General features: G+C 40.7%; 1 protein-coding gene across 4 annotated transcripts in view; it reads left to right on the top strand.

The window, feature by feature from the left end:
• CLIP4 (CAP-Gly domain containing linker protein family member 4) overlaps positions 1-23,276 on the top strand; it is a 92,256-nt gene that overhangs the window by 46,067 nt on the left and 22,913 nt on the right. For all 4 annotated transcript variants that reach the window (XM_059188717.1, XM_059188714.1, XM_059188716.1 and 1 more), the window contains exons 9-14: positions 5,633-5,773; positions 10,335-10,421; positions 11,472-11,615; positions 14,783-14,917; positions 18,549-18,672; positions 22,873-22,937. In XM_059188717.1, the coding sequence (XP_059044700.1) occupies positions 5,633-5,773; positions 10,335-10,421; positions 11,472-11,615; positions 14,783-14,917; positions 18,549-18,672; positions 22,873-22,937 (696 nt within the window). The remainder of the gene's footprint in view (positions 1-5,632; positions 5,774-10,334; positions 10,422-11,471; positions 11,616-14,782; positions 14,918-18,548; positions 18,673-22,872; positions 22,938-23,276) is intronic.

The following is a 23,276-nucleotide window of genomic DNA, read 5'->3' as shown; positions in this document are numbered from 1 at the left end:
AATCAGCCTCTCCACCTACCAGTTATGTGATCTTAATTCTCTTCTTGTGCCTCTTCTATAGAAGCTTGCCTTCTGTAAAATGGGGCCAGTAATACCTCAAGAGTTTGTATGACGATTAAATGTGTTGATAAATGTATAAAGCACCCTGAACAGTGCTTAATTCCCTGTTAAGTACTCAACAAATGGTAGCTATTTGCTAGTTTTTCTAAATTTATCAAAATTATCAGTTTCCTTTTGTCATACACTTAAGATGGAGCATCATTTTTTTGACTATAAAAATATTGTATAAAATGTGAAAACCATAAAAAAGGTTAAAAGAAGAAAATAAAAATCACCCGTATGTTTCTTCTGCTTACTTCTTTTTGCAAAATTTGGTTGATATATGGTTATATATTTTATATTTTTACTTGACATGCTATTATAATTTCTCCAAATCATTAAATACTGTTTAAAAATGTGATTTTTAATGGCTCCATTTTCTTAAATTTGATGGGTAAAAATTTGTTTGGATTCATATTTCTCTGATTGTGGTAAAATAAAACACTTAAAATGTTTTGTGTTTTATATATATGTTAATATGCATATATTATACAATATATATATTTTGTGTATATATTCACAATATTTATGTTAATATACACATTAACATATATATGCATATTAATATCATATGCATATTAACATATATATATTCTGTATATGTGTTTGTGTGTTATCCTGGCAATTGCTAAGAAATAATTGTTCATATTACATGCTAATGAAATAATTGAGATTAGTGGGTTTTTCAAAACTTTAGAAATACAAATACATATTTAAGATGTTAAACTTACAGTTTCCACATGATATTTTGCTCAGTTTGTCATTTGCCTTTGAACTTTATTTGCAGTGTTTTGGCATAGAGTTTTATGTAGTTAAAAGACTTTTCTTTATGATTTCTTAACATTGTTTTTATGCTTAGATAGTTCTTTCTAATTCAAGGATTAATTTAAAACTATATATTTTATTCTTTTGAATGTTTTAATTTTTAACACTTAATTATTTAACCCATTTGCCATATATGTGGGTGGTTGTGTGGAATTAAGTTAAGAATTTGATTTTAACTTTCCTGCATTAGCTAATTGTGGCAGCTGTCAAGCAGACTGAGAGAAGGATCAAAACTGCTAACAACATAGAGGGCGCATGTCAGAGTCACGGGAAAGGCTTAGCGGGTAGCACAATGTATGTTGCCCCCCAAATCTCATCATCCCAAGGCTCTCCATGCTTGATGAGGACAAAGCTGGAGGCCCCAAGGACCTTGTTTCTGTCCCTTTCACATGCTTAAAGCCAAGTTTTGGGGGTGGGGGCAAGGATCATGTGTTGGATTACGGAAAAATGAGAGTTGCCCGAAGCAGAAACCAAAGAATTTGTCTCTTCTCAGCAATAGATTTCTACCCCCCCATATTGTTTTTCCTTTGGCTTGTTGTGCTTCCTTTATTATAAATTCTTATAAATGCTATAGTCTGTTTCAGTATTATTTTGTACAACTGATCTGCTGATTCTCATCCATGTTAGACTTTTTCAATTGTAGAAGTTTTATAATTTTTATATATATATTTTTAAAGATTTTATTTATTTGACAGACAGAGATCACAAGTAGGCAGAGAGGCAGACAGAGAGAGAGAGAGGGAAGCAGGCCTCCTGCGGAGCAGAGAGCCCAATGCGGGGCTCGATCCCAGGACCCTGAGATCATGACCCGAGCCGAAGGCAGCAGCCCAAACCACTGAGCCACCCAGGCGCCCCCCTTTTTTTTTTTTTTTTTAAAGAGCTCCTTAGGTTCAAAACAAAATTGAGAGGAAGGTGCAGAGATTTCCTTTGTATTCTCTATTTTCATGCATGCGGAGCCACTCCCATTATCAGTGTCCCTTTACGGGAGGGTACACTTCTTAACACAGAGGAACCTACACTGACTCGTCATCATCAGAGTCCAAAGTTTACACTGGGGTTCACCCTTAGTGGTGAATGTTCTGTGGGTTAGGACAAGTGTTGAATGACATCTCTTTATCACTACAGTATCGTACAGAGTTTTGTCACTGCCCTGAGAATCCTTTGTGCTCTTCCTGTTCCTCCCCTCCCTGCTCAACTCCTTGCAGCCACTGATCTTTTTACTGTCGTCTTAGTTTTGTCTTTTCCAGACTGTCCTATCGTTGGAATTCTGTAGTGCTAACCTGGCCTCTTCAAACTGGCTTCTTTACCTGTGTAATTTGCATTTAAGTTTTCTTCATGTCTTTTCATGGGTTGATAGCTCATGTCTTTTTAGCCCTGAATAATAGTCCAGTGTCTGGATGTACTACAATTTATTTACCCATTCATCTACTAAAGGATATCTTGGTTGCTTCTAAGTTTTAGCAATTATGAAAATTTTTATAATAAATTTTAATACTTGGCAATATAATTTTTATGTGTTTTAATTATTACCAAAGTGAATACATAAGTCAAATTGTATCATAAGGTTTATAAAAAACATTAGTTAAATCCTTCCCTGGCTTGCCCTTCCCTGACCCTGAGTCCTGCCCTTTTGAGGCAAGAACCATTTCAATGTCTTTAGTTGTATCTTCTGATATTAATATTTATATTTGTAAATAATACAAGAATCTCTCTTGATTTTTCCAATTTTATTTTTATTCTTTTAAAGATTTTTATATTTTTTAAATAAAGGGTTTTTTTTTTTTTTAAATATTTATTTACTTGAGAGAGACAGAGCATGTACAAGTGAGGAGGAGGGACAGAGGGAGAAGCAGAGCAGGGAGCCCAATGCAGGGTTCAATCCCAGGACCCTGGGATCATGACCTAAGCTGAAGGTAGATGCTTAACAGACTAAACCACCCAGGTGCCCCTAAAAGATTTTGTTTTTAAGTAATATCCATGCCTGACTTGGGGGGTGAGCTCACAACCCAGAGATCAAGAGTCACATGCTCTACTGACTGAGCCAGCCAGGCACCCCTGATTTTTCCAGTTTTTTTTTTTTTTAAGATTTTATTTATTTATTTGACAGAGATCACAAGTAGTTGGAGAGGCCGGCAGAGAGAGAGAGAGAGGAGGAAGTAGGCTCCCTGCTGAGCAGAGAGCCCAATGAGGGGCTCGATTCCAGGACTCCGGGATCATGACCTGAGCTGAAGGCAGAGGCTTTAGCCCACTGAGCCACCCAGGCGCCCCTGGTTTTGCCAGTTTTAAACCTCTACTGTCTTCATATTATGAGGAGGAAAATTGGGCCCCTTCATTATTCTAAGTTATTTTTTCTCTTGGTTTACCTCTTCGTTTTGGTGAAGTACATCCTCTAGTAGCTTTTTGACAAAGGGCTCGAGGGAGATGAATTTTTTGAAGCCTTCCATTCCAAAAATATGTTTATTTATACCCTCACACTTCATATGATAGTTTGATGGGATAAGGCATATTAGGCTGGAACTCATATTCTCTTAGTATTTAGAAGGTGATGGTCTGACATGTGATGGAGTTTGGCAAACTTCCTGTAAAAGGCCAGAGGAAGTATTATAGTTGCCAAGAGCCACACAGTCTCTCACTCAGCTATTCAGCTTTTCTGTCATAGTGAAGAAGCAGCAGTAGACTGTGTGTAAACACCTGGGTGCTGTTGGGTCTTGACGACAAGAGGTGGGGGGCAGGATGTGGCTTCTGGGCTCTTGGCTTGTCAGCTACTATCTTGAGTTCTCAGCATTGCTGTGTAAAAGTTGCAAAATCTTTAGGAGCTTTTAGTATTTTTTTCCCTCTTTTTTAATCATTTTCTTTTTTCTTCAGAGTTTATATTGTTTTTATTCCTTACTAATATTTTGGTGGAGTTTTGGGAGGAGTTGTGGTAAAATGGGGGCCATGTTTATCTAGAAATGTGTTATTCTACTATTTAAAAATAATTCTTCCCTATGTGTTTATTTTAGTTAAGCTTTACGATTATATGTCAAGATCTGAGCAAAGTCCCTTTGGTACTTTGATGAGCACGAGTTACTTACTAAGAACTTTAGCCCCTATTCTGCATGCACTTTGGTCTTCAGGTGGAGCTAGTCATTGCTCTAAATTTAGTTTTGATCTTCCAAATGATTTATTTCATTAAAAAACAGGAAGAATGTGGGGTGCCTGGGTGGCTCAGTTAGTTAAGCAACTGCCTTCGGCTCGGGTCATGGTCCCAGAGTCCTGGGATCAAGTCCCACATTGGGCTCCCAGCTCCATGGGGAGTCTGCTTCTCCCTCTGACCTCCCCTCTCACGCTCTCTCTCACTTTGCTTTGTCTCTCTCTCTCTCTCTCAAAATAAATAAATAAAAATCTTTAAAAGAAAAAAAAAAAAAACAGGAAGAATGAGGGGCACCTGGGTGGCTCAGTGGTTAAGCCTCTGCCTTCGGTTCAGGTCATGATCTCAGGGTCCTGGGATCAAGCCCCGAATTAGGCTTCTCTGCGCAGCAGGGAGCCTGCTTCCCCTCTCTCTCTCTGCCTGCCTCTCTACTTGTGATCTCTGTAAAACAAATAAATAAAATCTTTAAAAAAAAAAAAAAACCAAGAAGAATGAGAACTTATATTAGGTGGGGTTTTATATGCTGTAGAAATCTTTTAAAGCCATAGAACTAAATATTTACTTTATATAAATATTGAAGATATTATGTGGAATAATACTGTGTGGAAATTTTCTACTAAGACCTTGAAAGAAAAACCATGTAACCTTCCACAGATTAAGGAAAAAAAATTCATTAAACAACATTATAATGCATTAATAACAAATTTGAAAGAGAATTCAAGAGTAATCTGATTGTTCCCATAAGTATGTTTTGGTTTTCAGTTTTTTACAGTATTTCTTACATCCACACATAAAACTTTTCTCTGATATGATCATAATGTAATCAACTATATAATTTCATTTTTATTTTCTTGATAATTTTCATGCTTTTCTGTATTTTCAGTTTTTATGGATTTATTTATTGATGGTGATGTAATAGTTCATGGGTGTAGTTCATTCATTCATCCTATTGCCACATACTTGCTTTCTCCTACTTATGAATGACATTGTGATGATGATATACTCAGATATACAGTCTTTTCCCTCCATTTGGATTATTTTTCATAATTAATTTCCAAAAGTGTAATTGGATCATAGTAGTAGTAAGCAAGAAATTGTTTTGGCTTTTGAAATCTATCTTTTCCTCATACCATAAAAGTGTAACTTTGTAACTTTTGCACACATCTCTATTTCCTTATCATTTATTTCCACAAAGTGGCTTAGGTTAGAAATTTTTGTCTTCCAGTAAGATCGTACAAATTTACAAGAGCCAATAGCTTAATCAGAAATTACTATGATGGAAAACTATTAGGTTCACTCATTTCTCTTATCCCTGAATAAGAGACATAATACCTGATTATGCATCTTGTATGTGATTCTTAAATTGCTGTGTATGTGGTTCTTCTTGACAGCTAGATTGTAAGCTCCCTGAGGGCAAGTACTGCATCTCGCTTTTTTTCCTGTCTCGCCTTACAGGATACCTGGTAGGCACTAAAAAGGAACTTAAAGATTTATGTTACTAAATGGATGTACTTACCCCTTTATCGGAAATGCTTCTCATTGCTTCACACTAACTCAAGCCCTCCCTTCCCCACTTAGGTATTTTTGCACCGCTTTCAAAGATAAGTAAGGCAAAAGATCGAAGGAAGAATATAGCACACACTTCTTCTGGAAAAGCTGTGGCTCTCATCAGGTCTCAGAAAATTGATGTAACTCACGTAACGTCAAAAGTAAACACTGGTAGGTCAAACCAGAAGGTTAAATCTCTTCTTCAGGGTGTTTTTTTTTGTTTTGTTTTGTTTTGTTTTGTTTGATTTCTCTTGCGGACTGCCTGATGCTTAGTGTGCTTCTTTTTAACTTTTTTTTTAACTTCTTTTTAACTTCTAACTTTTTTGTTAGATAACTCTGGAGCCTGAATTTAATAAAATCTGCATCTTACATGTTTTTAGACGTCAGTCATGGTTTATGATTTTGATTCCTGACAAGAAAATTTTACACTTGCTCCTTTCTTTCCTACCACCTGCATAGCTTCCTCACCCCCTCATCTAACCTCCACGCTCGATTTTAGACCTCTGATAAATCCTTATAAACACAACCAGCTTTATGTTTCTCATCTATTCAAGAATTTTAGTGACTTCTTTTTTAATCAGAAGAAGTCCTGACTCTCTAGACTGGCAGTCCGAGTCCTTGCTGTGTGTAACACGGTCTCTGGCTATTTCGTGGTCGAACTGTGGTTGCTTGTCCTCACTCTTCCCTCCATACTTTGTCTCGTGCTGTTTCTCCAAGTGCAGTGATTTCATTTCTGTCTTTTGAGGCCCTAGCTGTGATTTACCTCCTTATTTCGATGCTGCTTCTCCAAGAAAAGTTCCCTGGGGACCCAGATCACTTTGATGTCTCTCTTCCATCTGCCTTTGTGTACGCTTGTATCCACACCACACAATTATTTGTTAGTTTGGGTCTTGCCCTCCAGTTGCTTCGTTTTGTGCAGATCCTTTATCCTCTCAGCAAAATTTTAAACTTTAAATGGAATGTGAGAGTATTCTGTACTTTTGTAGTAGTTCCTCGCACAAAATACGTGCTCAGTAAGCGCTTGCTAATGTATCAGTGGCTGAAGCAGAAGGGCTTTCCACTATGATTCAAGGACTTTGTCCAAGAATTGGTTGGCCTTTCTGCTCTCTTCCATTGAGCTATTTGAATATTTCTATGTCAGTTCATACTTCCTAACTACTATAGTTTTTAACAAATAAATCTTGATATCTAGTAGAGGAAAGCTTAAACAGTGTCTTGCCTGTTTGGATTGTTATAAATCATACTTCCATATAAATTTTAGAATAAGCTGTTAAGTTTCTTTAAAAAAATATCTACTAAAGTTTTATTGGTTTTGCATTTAAACCATAAGTCAATTTGGGAAGAACTGACATCTTTACAATATTCAGTCTTTAAATTGTAAGCTTGGAATATTGCTATATTTAATTGGGTCCTGTAAAAATATGTCAGTAAGATTTTCTGATTTTTCTCTACAGCTATTTTTGTACCATTTTTTTTAGGTCTGTTCCTAGGTAGTTCATACTTTTTGATGCATTAGTAAATGGTGTCCTTTTAACCTGAATCCCAGAAGTTCACAGCCATTATTGGAAGGGAAGCCCAAAGAGAAGCCCTCTGTTTCTGGTCTAAGGATTAGGAAATGGGTCTCCTACTATACAGAAAATGGAAGAAACCCCCTTTTTTTTAATAGTCTCCCTGCCACACTCCCCCCGCCCCCGCTTTGGTTCATTCCCATGCCGGTCAGTCGGTCAGTCCCTTGGCAGTCCTGCCTGGTGCATCAGCGCTGGGGGTGAAGCACCTGAAACCCCACAGGAGGGGAACCCTTTTCTCTGACCAGAGAAACCATAGTCCTGAGAATGTGGTGGAATCCCCACCCGTTTGCCTTCTGTTTGTTTCCAAGGAGTCATACAGGAGACTGTATGACTGAGCAGGGAAACTAAAGCCTAGGCATCCTGCCCAGATACCAGAAACAGATGCCTCCAGGAGCAAGAAAGTAGCAGGGAGACCATGGAGAAGAGGGAGCTCAAGAAAGTGATCTCAGAATGTTGGGTGTGAACTCCTGGGCTTGCTCTCCAGTGGTGCATGTGTGGATCTGAGCACAGGCTTTGGCCTCTGGGGTAGATCACCGCCCAGGTCCCAGGCACAATGGGATAGTACATCATAGGGGAAAGATCCCTAAAAGGCTTTGGAAACTGAACTGACATTGGAACCACAGTGCACAGAAGTTGGGTAGGGATGTCTAGTCTGAACTGGATTGGGCTGACTCCTTCGTAAAACAAAATAATAAACTTTCTCCATAGGACTTAAATAAGACCTAGAGTCCCACAACGTAATATTCAAAATGTATAGGATACAATCCCAAATGGCTCAAAATTGAAAAACCAGGAAAATCTCAACATCTCTCAAGGAAAAAGACAATTAAAGGTTGCCAACCCTAACAGGACACAGACATGACATAGACAAAGACTTTAAATAATACATTAAATGTTCTTTAAGAATTAATGTTAATAAGTGGAAATAAGTGGAAAGAAAGTTCAGAGAAATTAAGATATAAAAAAGAACCAAATGGTGTGTGAGCCAACACGCATGTGTGCACGGACACACAGAGGAGTTTGGTTTAAAACTGGGGCAACCTAAGATTGGTGGATTATACCAATGTTGGCATCCTGCTTGTGGGATTACACTATAGTTATGTAAAAAATTACCTTTGTGGAAATTGGGCAAAGGATGTAAGAGATTTCCCTGTATTACTTTATACAACTGCATGTGAATCTCCAGGGACTCAGTTAAAAAATTCAAATAAGAAAGAACCAAATGGACATGTTAAAACTGAAAAATAAGAGGGGCACCTGGGTGGCTCAGTGGGTTAAAGCCTCTGCCTTTGGCTCGGGTCATGATCCCAGGGTCTTGGGATCGAGCCCCCCATGGAGCTCTCTGCTCTGCAGGGAGCCTGCTTCCTCTTCTCTCTCTGCCTGCCTCTCTGCCTAGTTTCTCTCTGTTAAATAAATTAAAAACAAACAAACAAACAAACTGAAAAATAAGAAATGCGCTCTGTGGGGTGTCTGCACAGAGTCTCTCTTACCCACCCCCCATTCAGTTCCTGCTGCTGTTACTCTGGTCCTCATTCTGCCTGTTGTTAGAATTTCTCCCTGGTCCGTGCTTCCTACTTCTGCCCCTCTCGCTTCCTTCTAAACTTTGCTGTCAGGGGGACGTTATTCTCTCCTCTGTTCATGCCAGCCCTCCTTCACCAAGTCCATCAGAGGCACATTCCTTCCACAAGAGGACCAGGTCCTTATCTGGCACCGTCCTCCCTTGAGATTTCTCCCTGGCCTGTCTACCCAGTCTGTCTTCTCCCAAGTCCCAAAAGTACTCTGTATTCCAGCCATGCTACTTGTCCATCTCTGACCCTGTCCTTAAGATTTTTCTTTTCTTTTTGTCCATCTAGAATGTCTGTCTTCAGTTCTTTCTGAACATACCTACTCCAGTATGCTCTGGAAGAAGTCTTGTCTTTTCTTTTTAAAATACTGTATTTATTTGTTTGAGAAAGAGAGAGAGGGACCATGGCAGGGGGGGGTGTGGTAGAAGGAGAGAGAGAAGCAGACTCTTTGCTAAGGTGGGAGCCCCGTGTGAGGCTTGATCCCAGGTCCCTGAGATCATGACCTGAGCTGGAGACAGACACTTGACTGACTGAACCACACAGGTGCCCTGGAAGTCTTACCTGTCTTTCAAGACCTATCACAGAATGTGATCTCCTTGTGAGGCATTAATTTATCTTTGTAACCACAATTATTCCCTCTTTCCTCTGTGTTGTACTTATCAATAAATGTCCTAATATTTTAGTTCTTCATGCTCACATCATTCTACCATTCTGAATTGAAAAGGTGCTCCTTTCAGGTGGGGACCATGTCTCGCTCACACTCGTGAGGCTCAGAGTGCAACAGTCCTTCACTCAGTTGCTTCCTAAGCAGGAAGAATCGAAATGGGTCCTTGATGGAATTTAAAACTGGGCGTAGTCCATTAGGTTTCCTAGTTAAATAATCTGGTTCTGTAGAATTGGAAACAGAAGTCTTCACAAGACGAAGCATTACTCGCGGGCATTTCCTTTTTTAAAGTGAGTCCTTTTGTGACACCTGGGTGTGGTGATGGCGGGGCGGTTATTGTCAGAGTGCCAAGGGCAGAGAGTGTGGGGCTCCTCACTGTCTGACGTTCGCTTTCGTGTCGAGTGGCTACAACGGTTGGCAAACATTTTTACCCAGAATTCCCCAGGCAGAAAGTCTTCTGTAGCTGATCTGCAGACACGTGAGTGGAGTTTGCAAGTCGAGGCCAGGCCTGGTGCGTGTGCTGTGGTCATCCTCCGGCTGCGTGAGCTTCGCGCCGCCCGCTGGCCTTGTGCGGACACACTAATGAGTGCGTGAAGAGTCAAACAGCTAGGTAGCTGGGCTTTAACTCTTTTATAGTATTTAGAATTCCTTAGTGGATTGTTAAATAGGTCTAAAAGAGACCTTGGTGGTATTTGAGGAAATTGATTGAAGTTTTCAGGGGGGCTAAGAATGCGTTCTCCACGACCCTCCCCCGCCCCTTCATGTAATGAAATCTTGGACCGGCCCCTGCTGTCTGTGAATTTACTGTCCAGATGTTTCCAGAAGTAGAAGAGATTTAGATAATGAGGGATATCTGTACTTTAAACAGCAAGCACATTTGTGTGTTTAATGTTGACGTTCTTTATTGCTGAAAGTGTCTTATTTCTATGTGCTAGGATTAATGACCTCAAAAAAGAGTGCTTCTGAATCAACACTATCATTGCCTCCTGGGGAAGAGCCGAAACCTGTAACAGAGAAAGATGGTAAAATAATCTTATAATGTCCATTCTAAAGATTTAATTTACTGATGGGATTTTAAAATGACATAGTGATAAAGCTTACATGGGAGCTAAGTTTTAATGTTTTTGAGAGAAAAATCATTGCAGTAAAAAATTACCCTCGGAAATACATTAAGCAGCTCATCGAAAAGTGTATATACATGGTTTTGGTATAAAATGCTGTGTTGTGCCTCTGTGTATGCTTAATAGAGAGCTACCAGGTTAACTTAAATGGGAGACTAAAAGGAAACTCCGAGTATAGACGGTTTGATAAAAATGTTTAAAATTGTCTTCAGCGGTCAAATCACTGGGTGACTAGAGCATGAACAGCACTTTCAGGAGTATTCCTGCTTGCCTTTAGGTTAACTCAAAACATTTTAATACCACCCTTTTTTATCTTAAAACAAATTAATAGATTTTTAAAGTGTAAATAAGATTGGATTCTACTAAGCCATCTAGACTGGGAGGTGAGAGAAACTTTTTTTTTTTAAGATTTTATTTATTTATTTGACAGAGATCACAAGTAGGCAGAGAAGAAGGCAGGGGTGGGGTAGGAAGCAGGCTCCCTGCTGAGCAGAGAGCCCGATGCAGGGCATGATCCCAGGACCCTGAGATCATGACCTGAGCCAAAGGCAGAGGCTTAACCGACGGAGCCGTCCAGGCACTCTGTGAGAAAGACTTTCTAAGTGTAAATAAGATTGGATTCTACTAAGCCATCTAGAGTGGGAGGTGAGAGCGAGCGTGGGAAGCAAAGGAGGTAGTCGACTTCAGGGAACCCGATGTGACAGGTGCTCTCCTGTGAGAGTGTCCTCATGCAGCGGGAGTCCTCACGGCACAATTGCTTGAGTGGTGAAGTCTTGTCTGCATGAACTGCAGGACAGTTGGACGAAACCAGGCATTTAATTCAACGCTAGGCAATCCACAGCTGAGAAAGCTAAATGGCGGGTTTCAGAGGGATTTACCTGGAAAGTCATCTTGTTGGTTCACTTCTTATGGTCCACACTGGGATGCGTTCTTTTCCTTCACCGGTTTTAGGTACCCTGCTTGGCTCCATCAGCAGCTCCTCCTCCACCTCGTCTTTGGAACACAAACCGAGCTACCCCAAGAAACTGAATGCACGTGGCAATAACAAGAAGACAATGAGCAAAAGCCCGTCTGTCTCCTCTAGAGCCAGTGCTGGTATCTATGGCTTTTTCAACCAGGCTTTCTTGGTGTTTTTAATCTTGGTTTGTTTGTAAGTAGATTTGCTCTTTTTAAAATGTGTAGAAGGAAACTTTAACTTCAGTCAGATTGAACTACTTGTCCTCTTCTGTCTTTCCCGTGCCCCTCCCCCCCCTGTGAGCGTCCTCGGTCTCCCCGCCTTCCTCCCGGTGCCCCCCCACCCCCGTGTTGCTTGTCTGCACTCACTTCTTCCCTTTGACATGCATGTAACGCCTCTGACCCTTTAAGGTTCATTTTAGAACTTTATGATAGATCCTCAGATAACGTGGAAACCATACGGTTATTAACTTTCTCATCTGTTTTCTAATCTAGATGTAATAATAACTAACGTGTATTGTATACTTACTATTTCAGGTTCTATTCTAAGTACTTTACATACCTTATGTCACTTAATTCTCAAACCCATGGGTAGGTACCCTTATTCTCATCCTCACTGTATGAATGAGGGACCCGAGGCTTAGGGAGGTAAGTCACTGGTGCCTGGCGGCAGTTTCTAAGGGGCACACCTGGGCTCTAGCCTGCGGTCGGTCTGCTGCTTCCTTGGCTGCCGTTCTGGTTTGCCTCCGTCCCAGGGACCTTCCGCTCTTCCTCCAACTCCCGGGTCTTCAGACCGGTCATGGCCAGCCCGTAGAGAGCTGAACTGTGGACACAAGCACGGTGTAAGGCCTCTCCTCCCATGCGGCGGCCACACTGTTGTCCCGGCTCCGAGGGAGCCTCCGGCCAGGGCCCTTCACGTTGCTGCTCCCCGTGGGACCTTACCTGAGTTCACATTCAGCTGGGCGTGGGAGCTTTCATCCCGCTGCATTTTGTTGCTTACAGCTTGAATACCAGCTTTCCCACATACTTTTGTGTCATCTCCATATTGAAGTTCAAGTCCTCGTTTAACCCTGGGCAGGAGAGGGTCAGTGGCTCTCCTGACTTGTTGACGATGGTGACCCGTTGGGATGTGGCGAGCCCTGCCGTAACCCTTGCTCAGTCCACCTTTCTCCAGTTATGCGTGAGGACGTAGAAACTGCTTCACAGCAGACACCTTGCCGGAGTCGACACATAGGCAACATCCTGCCCCTCACTTACTTGGCGACACAGCAAACTTGTCTGGAGAGGAAATGAAACCATTTTGGTCTAAATTGTTCTCCGTGAACCTCATAATAATGACCAGATTCTTGTTCACATACTTTTTACCAAAGTTGTACTGAAGCAATATTCTGTTACAGAAAATGTTCATGACAGGATTTTTTTTCTCTTTAAAATACTGTGCGGTGACGGGGAGGAGCCCTTAGTGGCAGCACTGAAGTGATCAACTTTACAGGTTGGGACTCTGAAAGTGGAGAACCCAGAAGTTTTACCAGAAATTGTTGACTTGGAACCTGTAATTTCAGAGTAGGTCTCCTTCCCCTGCGAGCAGTTTCTGTCTAGCCTCCCGAGGAACAGAGACACCGAGGCAGGGATGTAGCCATCCCACTTGTCCTCGCTGTAGTCACACTGCAAGGCCCTCTTTCACCTGGAATTTGGGCTTTTGACGTTTACTTGATTTTTAAAATGTACATGTGGGTAAGGAAGTACCTGTTTTACTTTTTATAAGAAGTAATTCTAGTGTACCTACATATTTTTTTCTCTTTTTATAAATTTAAGCATGATGTAGGCTTAGACAGTAGTGGATGAAGAGACCTGTCAGTTAAAATGATCAAGAAGACCTTTTAGAAGGGGAGGGGGCGAGAACGGGAGATCCGTGAGAGGAAGTCCCGGGTTCAGGACCTCAGAGACGTTTTCCTAGCACACTTTTCTAGAGTGAATAGATACTTCACTTTCTCCATACATTTGCATCTGAGGGGTGTAGATACTGGGAAGTGAGGCTGAGGAGGCGCAGAAAGATGAGATTCGGGGAGTGGCGGAGGTGAGGGAGGGTGTCTGTGTTCTCAGCACCATTGGACCCCGTGGTCGAAGGTGCTGTCTTAGCCTGGGGACCCGTCTGAGGACTTGTGCTCATAGGGCCTGGGCTCTAATAGGGCTGTGCCATCGACTGCCCGTGAACACCATGTCTTAGTTAATTCCTGAGTTTGTGTCTCCTGTAGTTATAATTCTGTGGAAGGCACTTTGTAAACTGTGGAGTGCATTGGAAATATTAGTTATTATGAGTACCTAGGACTTTTTAGTATAGCACTTTATCCACACCTGCCCGCCCTTTGGGTTTGTGTTCCTCATTTGTTGCCATGGCGTTAGTCTCTCTCCCGTTGGTGATGTGACTTATACCCTCTGTCCCCTGCCTTCACAGAGGCTTCTGTAGGCGCTCCCTGGTGGTAGCTCAAGTCAGTTTATGGACTGGGGGGAGAAGCCTCAAGGGCCCACTTTTTCTCTGTTATAATTGAACAGCTTTCCAGACAGTATTTCTCTAGGACCTCTGACATTTAATAGTGGGCATTTCAGGGATTAGGTTTCAATCAAGGTGAGGGGGAGTGGTTTGATTCCTAATAGGGAAATCAGTGTGAGCTAAGTGGAGACTTATGACACTTTTCAGGTTCAGATCATATTCCTGTATGTGTAATTCACACTGGGTCCCAGTGAATGACTCTGATTCTAGCATTTTAGCAGAACATTTTAGTAGAGTCCACGGGCTGATTCCAACCTGCCGCCTATTTCTATAAAGTTTTACTGGAACATACCATGCCTGCCTTGTCTAGGTGCGCTTTCCTGCTGGGGTAGCAGAGCCGAATAGTTCCTATAGACACGGCACAGCCTGCACTGCCTCACATCCTCGCTCCCTGGCCCTTTACAGAAAAGGAATGTTGGCCTCTGTTCTAGCAGTGCGCCCCAGGAAATCTGGGTAAAATCAATGCTTTATCAGGAACAGTGTGTGTCAGGTGCTCGTGGCGGTCATTTTTTCAGGAAACCCCTTCCAAGTTCTTTGAATGTCTTGACCCCCCACGTGAGATCCGCATCCGTGGGGGGCGTACATCAGAAAAGGGTCACACACTGAAATCTCTCAATAGCTAGACTGGTGAGAGCACGTGGTGACTTTTCAGCTAATATGCTTTTTGAGGTTCTTCTTTTTTTTTTTCCTTCCCCTTCGCTTTTTTCCCTTCTCTTTTCCTGTGCCCCCCCCCTTCTCCCACCCACCAACTAAACAGGGTTGAGTTCCTCAGGAGCCTGTGTAGCAATTAACAGCCGCTGTGCAGGAGAGCCCCACCTCGGAGACCGAGTGCTGGTGGTGGGCCAGAGAGTTGGCACCGTGAAGTTCTTCGGGACAACGAACTTTGCTCCAGGTAACCTGTCTCTGCGCTCTCGGCTCAGTTTGAGCCCTTCAGAATACAAAAGGCTTAAAATTATAAATGTGGGTAGTTCCTGATGACCAGTTCTCGGGGACGTTGGTTAGCTGTGGCGCTGGCGAAGCCCTGCAGCGGTGGAAGTATCGACCAGACTCAGGCTACCTGTTGTCCACGATGTCTCCTTGCCAGCTGTCTTCTAAGTTGTCTCATGTTAAAGTTCATTGTCGTTCTCCAGCTTCACTCGCACCGATTGCCAGGAGTGCTCAGTAACAGAAAACATCAGGATTAGATTTTTGCTAAGGATATTCCTTTTTTTAAAATTCCAAGTTTTTATTTAAATTCTGGTTGACATATGCAGTAAAATTGGTTTCGGATGTAGAATTCAGTGATTCCTCCCTTACATGTGACACCCAGTGCTCACCACAAGTGCCCTCCTCATCCGTCTAGCTCATCCTCCAGCCTCCCCTCCAGCAACCCTCAGTTTGTTCTCTATAGTTAAGAGTCTCTTATAGTTTGTTTCCCCCCTCCCTTTTTTTTTCTTTCCCTTCCCCTATATTCATCTGTTTTGTTTCTTAAATTCCACACGAGTGAAATCATATATTTGTCTTTCCCTGCCTGACTTACTTCACTTAGCGTAATACACTCTTGTTCCATCCACATTGTGGCAAATGGCAAGATTTCATTCTTTTTGACAGCTGAGTAATATTCCAGGGGGTTTATACCACATCTTCTTTAACCATTCATCAGCTGATAGACACTTGGGCTCTGTCCATAATTTGACTATTATTGGTAATGCTGCTATAAGCATTGGGGTGCATGTGCCCCTTGGAATCAGTATTTTTGTATCCTTTGGGTAAGTAGATATTCTTAAAATGAGTTCACAGGATATAGCCTTTATGTGAGTGGCTTAGAGAAGAAGTCAACAAACCAGTTCGAGGGAAAAAGAAAAAGCTTCTGTGTACCCTGGGACCTTAAAAATACATGTTTGTGTATTTACATATTCATTCCAATCTAGACTTAATATTGTGTTTCCAAAAGTAAAGATCAGCTTTCTTTGCATTTTCAGTGATTTTAATTTTAAATATAGAAGCCCATTGAATGAAACCATGTTTGTGTATTTTCAATGGCAATATGCTATTTTGACACATGGTGGCATTGCAGGATTTTAGGAAAAGGTTACCCAGAACATTGATTTTAAATTTGTAGCATTCTGTCAAGAACTGTGAGGGATCTGATTTTACCCTATGTGTGTAAGCTGACAAGTTAGATTGCCACCGTTTCATAGATGCTGATGGAAGATGTTAGGCTCCCGATTCAGAGACAGGACTTCCATGGTCCCAGCAGTGGCAGAAGCAGAGGGTCAGCGTTTTCTTGCATTCGCTCCCTGAGCCCCAGTTCCCGGTGTGTGTGTGTGTGTGTGTGTGTGTGTGTGTGTGTGTGTGTGTGTGAGACACCGGCACACCCTGTGTTTTATGCTACAGGAGAAGAGCCCTGAGTTTCAGCAATCTGAACCTTTATATTAGACAACGCGCATGCCTATATTTGGTGTGGGGCCTGCCTTCCGCACTCTGTCTCTGTCCTCCAAGGCTGTCCTCTATGCAGACATCCATGAAAAGACAACGCCTCTCTTCGTAAAACATGCAGAAGCATGAGCAAGCCGTGGAGGATTGTCTCCCAGCACAGTCTTGTTCCATTATCCCACTTATAATTGCAGTCCACCTAATTGATTTGAGATGGGCTGTGTGTTGTATAATTCATGTCTCTCACAGGTCTCCAGGTAATAATTGAGGTGAGTTAGGATGGTCTTAATATAGTTATCAAATAAAAACTCAAGAATCCCCGAGGTAGGGTATTTTTCACAATGTCCATGTCTTTTGAGTTCCCTTTCTCTATATTAAACAAGGTTAGAAATGGTTTGGTTCACTGGATACAGTTCTTTATTTTAGGTTGACTTTTAATTTTTAAATTCCTTTGGTTAAGCATTTAGAAATTTGGGTAGTCAGTCATAAGCAAGTATAAAGTTGGAAACTTTTCTGTTAAAGTCATTCAGTTCCTTTAGAAAGCAGTAGCATCTATGTCTTAATGGCACTAAAATTTAGATCAGTTAGTTCTAGAGAACAGTCCTAATTAATGGAAACTCTTTAGATTATAAGATCTAGACCTAAAAGAGGTCATCTTTAGCCTCTTTAGCCTTTTTATTAGAAAAAAAATTACCATTTAAATGGGAAACAATATATACCACTACCAGACAAGGTATAGTCACAATTGTTAACACTTGTCATACTGTCTTTCTGTGGCATGGTACACTTTTTCAAGAGTCATATGATAAACATGTTGCCATTGTATGGTACACTGTAACATTGAGAGTTGGAACTTTGTCACTCTGAAATAAAAATGACAACCAGACAACCTTGGTTAGTGACATTCAGAAATGTGATGCCCTATTTCCAGAGCATTCGTATGGCTAAGAAGTAAGTTTGTTGACTCTGTACTTGTACACTGCTTAAGTATAGGAGACTGTGGTCATGCATTAGTTTTTCAGTACAAAAGTATCAAAAAATGGGCTCAAGTGTCATCTTTTTGAACATACGAGGAATAGACCGAAGAACTTTGAGATTGCCATTTTTGAGGCTATACAGACTCTTTGAATTAGCAATCTGAAAGAAACAATATTTTTGTATTTTGGAATTTAGGATTTACAGTAAGTTTCTCAATATCTGTATTCTTATTTTTTATTTGATACTGATTGTAAGAGACCAGATCCAATTACTACTGTATTCTACTTTTAAGTAAAAATGAACAGATCAGTAGAGACTTTTAACCGGTCTTGAGGTCCCCTCCATTTGAGGATCCTTCTTCCAAGAGTAACTATGTATATATTCAGAGTAGGAGTATGTGTTTGTTTACCTAATTCTCACCACACTGAAAGCAGCCTCACTGCTGTAGTTTTGCCCTCTAGAAAAGGAGCCAAAGTTTCCTCAGAGAGGGCCCTTTTGCATACTTAAATCTTTTAGAAAATTCCTCCTACTAGCTAATCTAAATCTTTTCTCTATGGTTAAGTATTATGATTTTTCTCTTCATCCTGGGTAGGGAAACAAAAAGAGAAAAACAAGAGTCACCATGAAGTCTAATCATATTTTCCAAATTACTTTTGTCCTCCCTCAATTATCCAAGAACTGTTTGTGATGCTGGGAGGTTGGGAGAATGAAAGGAAGAGATTGCACATGAACGTTATGATTCATACAGCTCAGCGTTGTGTTGTACTGCTCTCACTGAAACAAGCCGTATCATTGAGTCAAGGGCAGATTTTTTTTTTTGGTTCATTATGACTTGTAGATATACTGTGGTCATAACACTACTTGCATAATAGCTAATCTATGCCAAATTTGTGTATTTTATCCCTCTCCTTTAATGTACAACTCTGTAATTGTGCTTGTAAAATGTTTTTCCTGTTCATTTTTTCCAATTTTCAAATTTTATCATTTGAAAGCTCAATGATCATGATGCTCTTCCATCATTTTGGTCATTTTGTGAAAATGTTAAGCCATTCGGGCGTTGGGTTTGTATAATAGCATAACCATTTTGGGTAAAATGCAGAGGCTTTTAAAATCCAATATTCTTGTTCTAGGATATTGGTACGGTATAGAGCTTGAGAAACCCCATGGCAAGAATGATGGTTCAGTTGGAGGTGTGCAGTACTTTAGTTGTTCTCCAAGATACGGAATATTTGCTCCCCCATCCAGGGTACAAAGGTGAGAAAAATGAAATTTATGTTTTTCCACAAGACCTTTTTGTAATTTGCAATGGTTTATAGTTAAGACTTCCTCATTTTACATTAAAGACATGCACTGACTACAGCTCGTGTCTTCGTTCAAGGGGTTAACCAACCACCTTCTTCAGAGAGAAGGCTCATGGAAAGCTAAATTCGCTTTGCTGAGGATTTGCAATTTTAAAACCCTCCTTTATTCCTCATTTGCAAACCCTATGAGTATGTGTAGGCTATTAGAAGTGGCGTTTGCTGCTAAGAACAGTGAGAGCAGCGAGCTTAATCTGTCATGCAAACAAAAGTAAAAATGCTCTCTGATTGCTTCAGTCACATCCTAACTACATTAAATTTCCTGCCAGCAGGCACCCCATTCATTCTCCTCCAACCCTAATGGAACCAAAATGGCTTTTTCCTCTGATTTCTTTAGTTTTCAAAAATAGATAGGCAGTAGATCTTTGGGGGAAGTGAAGCTTTAAGGGTTTATATATAATGTACCTCCTCGGTGTTGCTCCTTAAGATGCTACACTTCGGTACCAGCTCGTCCTGGCTTTAAAAAACAAGTTGAGCGGAAAAAAGTCCCCGTGAAATTCCAGGTACCATTTCACGAAATGACTTATGTGCTGAAGAAGTTGGCTTGGTGTGTTCTTCGGTGGAGGGGAAACAGGATGCTAATCTTCCCATGGGAAAGAACATACATGGTGGAGTCACATTCATGAGAATGGGTCTGCCGTCACATCCTGGAGCCCCGTCTAGTTCCCTTCTAGCTGGGCTATGGGCCTGCCTCCGGGCAGATTTCAGAGTTTTTATACCTATCTTCCACCTCACTTTGTTTTTCTTAATAATTTCATGTGATTTTTATTATATTAATTTCCTCCTTTGATGTACTTTTCCCCCTCATTATTTATGACAGTATAGTATTGAACATAGGTAATGCTTTGCAGTGTATGAAGTATCTTCAGTTCAGTGTTGTTTCATTTGATCCTCCTAAGTATTGGGTCAGGTAAGCTGGAAAAGAACAATAATGAGGGGCGCCTAGGGGCTCAGTTGGTTGAGCAACTGTCTTTGGCTCAGGTCATGATCCTGGAGTCCCAGGATTGAGTCCCTCAATGGGCTCCCAGCTCAGCAGGGAGTCTTCCTCTCCCTCTGACTTCTCCTCTCTCACTCTCAAATAAATAAATCTTTAAAAAAGAAAAGAACAATAATGGTGACAAACATTTATTGAGCATTTAGTTAAAGGTCGGCTCTGTACAGTCTACTTTAGATGCATATTTTGTTAATCCTCCTCAAACCCAGTGAGTTGTAAAGTGTTCTGATGGTTCCATTTCGCCAGTGAAGAAAAATTTCAAGAGATCGAGTGACTTAGCTGAAGCCATATAGTTAGTATAGGGGAGCAAAAAATTTTCCTCTACCCTCTTAGGGTCAGTAGTTGCTGAGGGGGTTTGGGAGTGCTGTCTGTGAACTAAATTGACAACAGATAGATGCACAGGAGAAAAGGCAGACAAATTTATTACATATGAATTCGCATGCACCTAGGCATCACAGAATGATGTGAGTACCCATATAAGAGGAGAGATTGGAGTTTTTATAGACCGTCTTACTAGGAGAAGTGGAGAGAGAAAAAGGCCACTTGTGGGAGGGCCTGTGGTTTTTAGGAAAGATAACCCAATGGGAGATAAGATAGTCAGTGACAGTGTCTGTCTGGGTCTATGACAAGAGTCCGTCTTCCCTGCTTGATGCAACTGCCGGGGAGGAGATATAGGACAAAAGAGCTCTTTGTGGGGAGCACCTGTTTTAGGCAGATAAGGAGAGTTCAGAGAAAGCCTCTCCCTGCATTTGTTGGTTCTCAAGTGTCTTTAGCTCAAAATAATCCTTATGCCAGGGTGGCATGTTCTGGAGTGGCGTATTTTGGTCTGTCTTACACTACTCAATGATGGTGCTGGACTCAGCCCAGATTTGTTATTTTGTGTGTTTCCCAAGTCCTTGCTTTTAGACAGTTTGCTGTTTTGTGGTAGGCATTTTATAAATAAGGAAAAAGGTAGTAGCCAATGCACCGCACTTGTGTGTGGCCGCACAGCTACGAGCGCCGCAGTACTGTTCCCTTGGAAGCTCCCTCTGGGTCATGACCTGTTTCACAGGTGGGGAAAGTAGGGCAGAGGGAAGTTGAGTTGTGCAGGGGTGCACAGCTCCCAAGTGGGGATTTGAACCCAGGTAGTTGAGTGTATGTTCTTAACCAGTACCCTGTCATGATTAAAAGAGGATTGCTGACTTTCTTTAGGACCGATGTCTTCTCAGTGAGTGATTTATGGTAAAATCTATGCTGAGTCCCCGTCTTCTGGGTTCTCTTATTGCTTTGGACAAATCTTCATTAACACATTGCTATAGTTTCTTACAAGTTTCATTTGTCTCTTAGTTGTGAGAACTAGGGTTCTTCATTTTCTGTTTGATCACCCAGAGGACATAGTGTGCATATTTTAAACACAGTAAATACTGACTAAATCTAGTGCAGTGTTGCTTTAGCTGTAACAGCTTTCCGCCCACTAATATTAGGAAGCCACTTTCTTTCTCATGGTTTCACTTTCTTTTTCTTGCTTTGTTTAAGGAACACATGGTTTTACTTTTTTCTTTTTTCCTCGCCTTCTATTTGGTCTTCTTTAAGGTGATTCATTTAAAAGCATCCCCCTCTTCTTAGAAGATACAGGGCTCTCTCTCTAAATGAACTGCTGTCTCGATCCAGCTGTCTTCCTGTCATCTTCTGATTGTCTCATTCATCATCATCAAATACTATTAAGTGTCTTTTAGCACTTTGTGCTGTGCTAGGCATTCTATAAGCAAATAAAACAGACAAGGTCCCTGATTTTGAGGAATTTCTAATTTAAAACCAGCTTTAGAGCTCTTCAAAGACACCACTGATCTTCAAGAAGAAAGAATTTTAAACTGGGGACTGCTTGAGGACAGTCTTAATCAAGTAGTGACCAATCCCAGTCCCACTCCTCCAGACTGTGGTTGTCTTTTTTTCCCTCCTTTCCATTAAGAAAAAAAATGTGCCTCTGAGAATCTGTGCACAGATTATTTCCTCTGCTTGGATAGCTTTCTACTATCACCCAGCTTTCACTGAATTCATAGCTTTTTTTTTTTTTTTCCTAATAATATGTAAATCATCCAATATTTCTTTGCAGAAATTCCAAGAAAACTTGCTTGACTAGATCTGATCTTATCTCTCTACCTACTTACCTATTTTTTGCCTAAGTGGTCTTCATCAGCACGGTATTAATTTTCTTATTCTTATTCTCACAATTGTGTACTTATTATTAATGAACTGATCACTTTTAGAATTAAGTTCTTCTCAACTACCCATCACCACCTAATTATCTGTCCTCTTCATCAAGTCCTAGTCTCTGCGTTCATCAGTCTCTTGCTGATTGCCGTGGGCATAAATCATGTGAGAACAACGCACACGAAGTGCAAGGTGGCATTGCAGATAGCGCGAGGGTTGCAGGATTCCTGGCTAGTGACCAAGTGTCCTGCAGGAAGCGGGTGACAGCATAAAGGCTTTGTGGGTCAGGTCAGTAAACAACCGAACGAGAATAAGACTGGGAAGATTGGCCTTTCAACAATGAAGAATGATTTGAATATTAAAAAATACAGACAGACCTGTCAGCAAAGTTACATTTATGGTTGTGCCAAGAGTCAGATATAAAGTAAAGGATGTTGGCTTGTACTTACCCATGCAGTTTTATCAGAAAATTACATGCATAGATGGCCCGAGTCAGTATCTTTTTTTTTTTTTTTTTCAATTTAAGACTGTGATGTTTTTATAATTCTGATTAAACATTTGTTAAAGTCAACATAAAACAAATTTATTTTCAGGTTTTTTTAGTTTTATCTGTGAAGATAAAGTTCCAAAGAAATAATGTCAAGTCCCCATTTTAAATGAATTTACTTTAAGTTGACTTTTTCCTCATTACTCGTTCGATAACAAGGCTTTCTTCTGTTTTGTTATTGCCTGTCTTCTCTGCCAGCTTCAAGTTCGTTCCTGGCTCCTAATAGATGCTCAATAAATGTTTGTTGAATAGGTGAAATAAGAAATAACATTGGTGTGAAAGCCTCAGTTGAGAGCCAGTCCTAAAACTGAACACTTGCTACTTCTTCCAGTGAGGTTTGCTAATTAGGTTTGCTTTATTCACAGGGTAACGGATTCCCTGGATACTCTTTCAGAAATTTCTTCGAATAAACAGAATCATTCTTATCCTGGTAGGTTTATACAGTTTTATGTTCCAAATAATTATTTGTTTGCTTTTATTCATCAAAAAATGTTTTATTGTGAAATACATGTGTATACCAAAGAGTAAATGCCTTTATATAGTTTATGTAATGATAAAGCAGACATCTGTTACCTGCCCTGTTGCTGAAGGTGACCTGAACAGTAGAAGCCAGGAGTATCCCCTAGTCTCATCTGCTTCCCTTCTCATATACCTTGTCCTCAGATTATGAGTGTTGAATTTTGTGTTAATTATTCCCTTGATTTTTAAAAATATCTTTATCATGCTTATATAGATATATTAATAAATAATATATATTATCAAATGTATA

Source organism: Mustela lutreola, chromosome 9, assembly GCF_030435805.1.
Source record: "Mustela lutreola isolate mMusLut2 chromosome 9, mMusLut2.pri, whole genome shotgun sequence".
Taxonomy (NCBI): domain Eukaryota; kingdom Metazoa; phylum Chordata; class Mammalia; order Carnivora; family Mustelidae; genus Mustela; species Mustela lutreola.
Note: the sequence above shows the minus strand (reverse complement) of the source record. Positions and strands in the feature narration are given on the sequence as shown.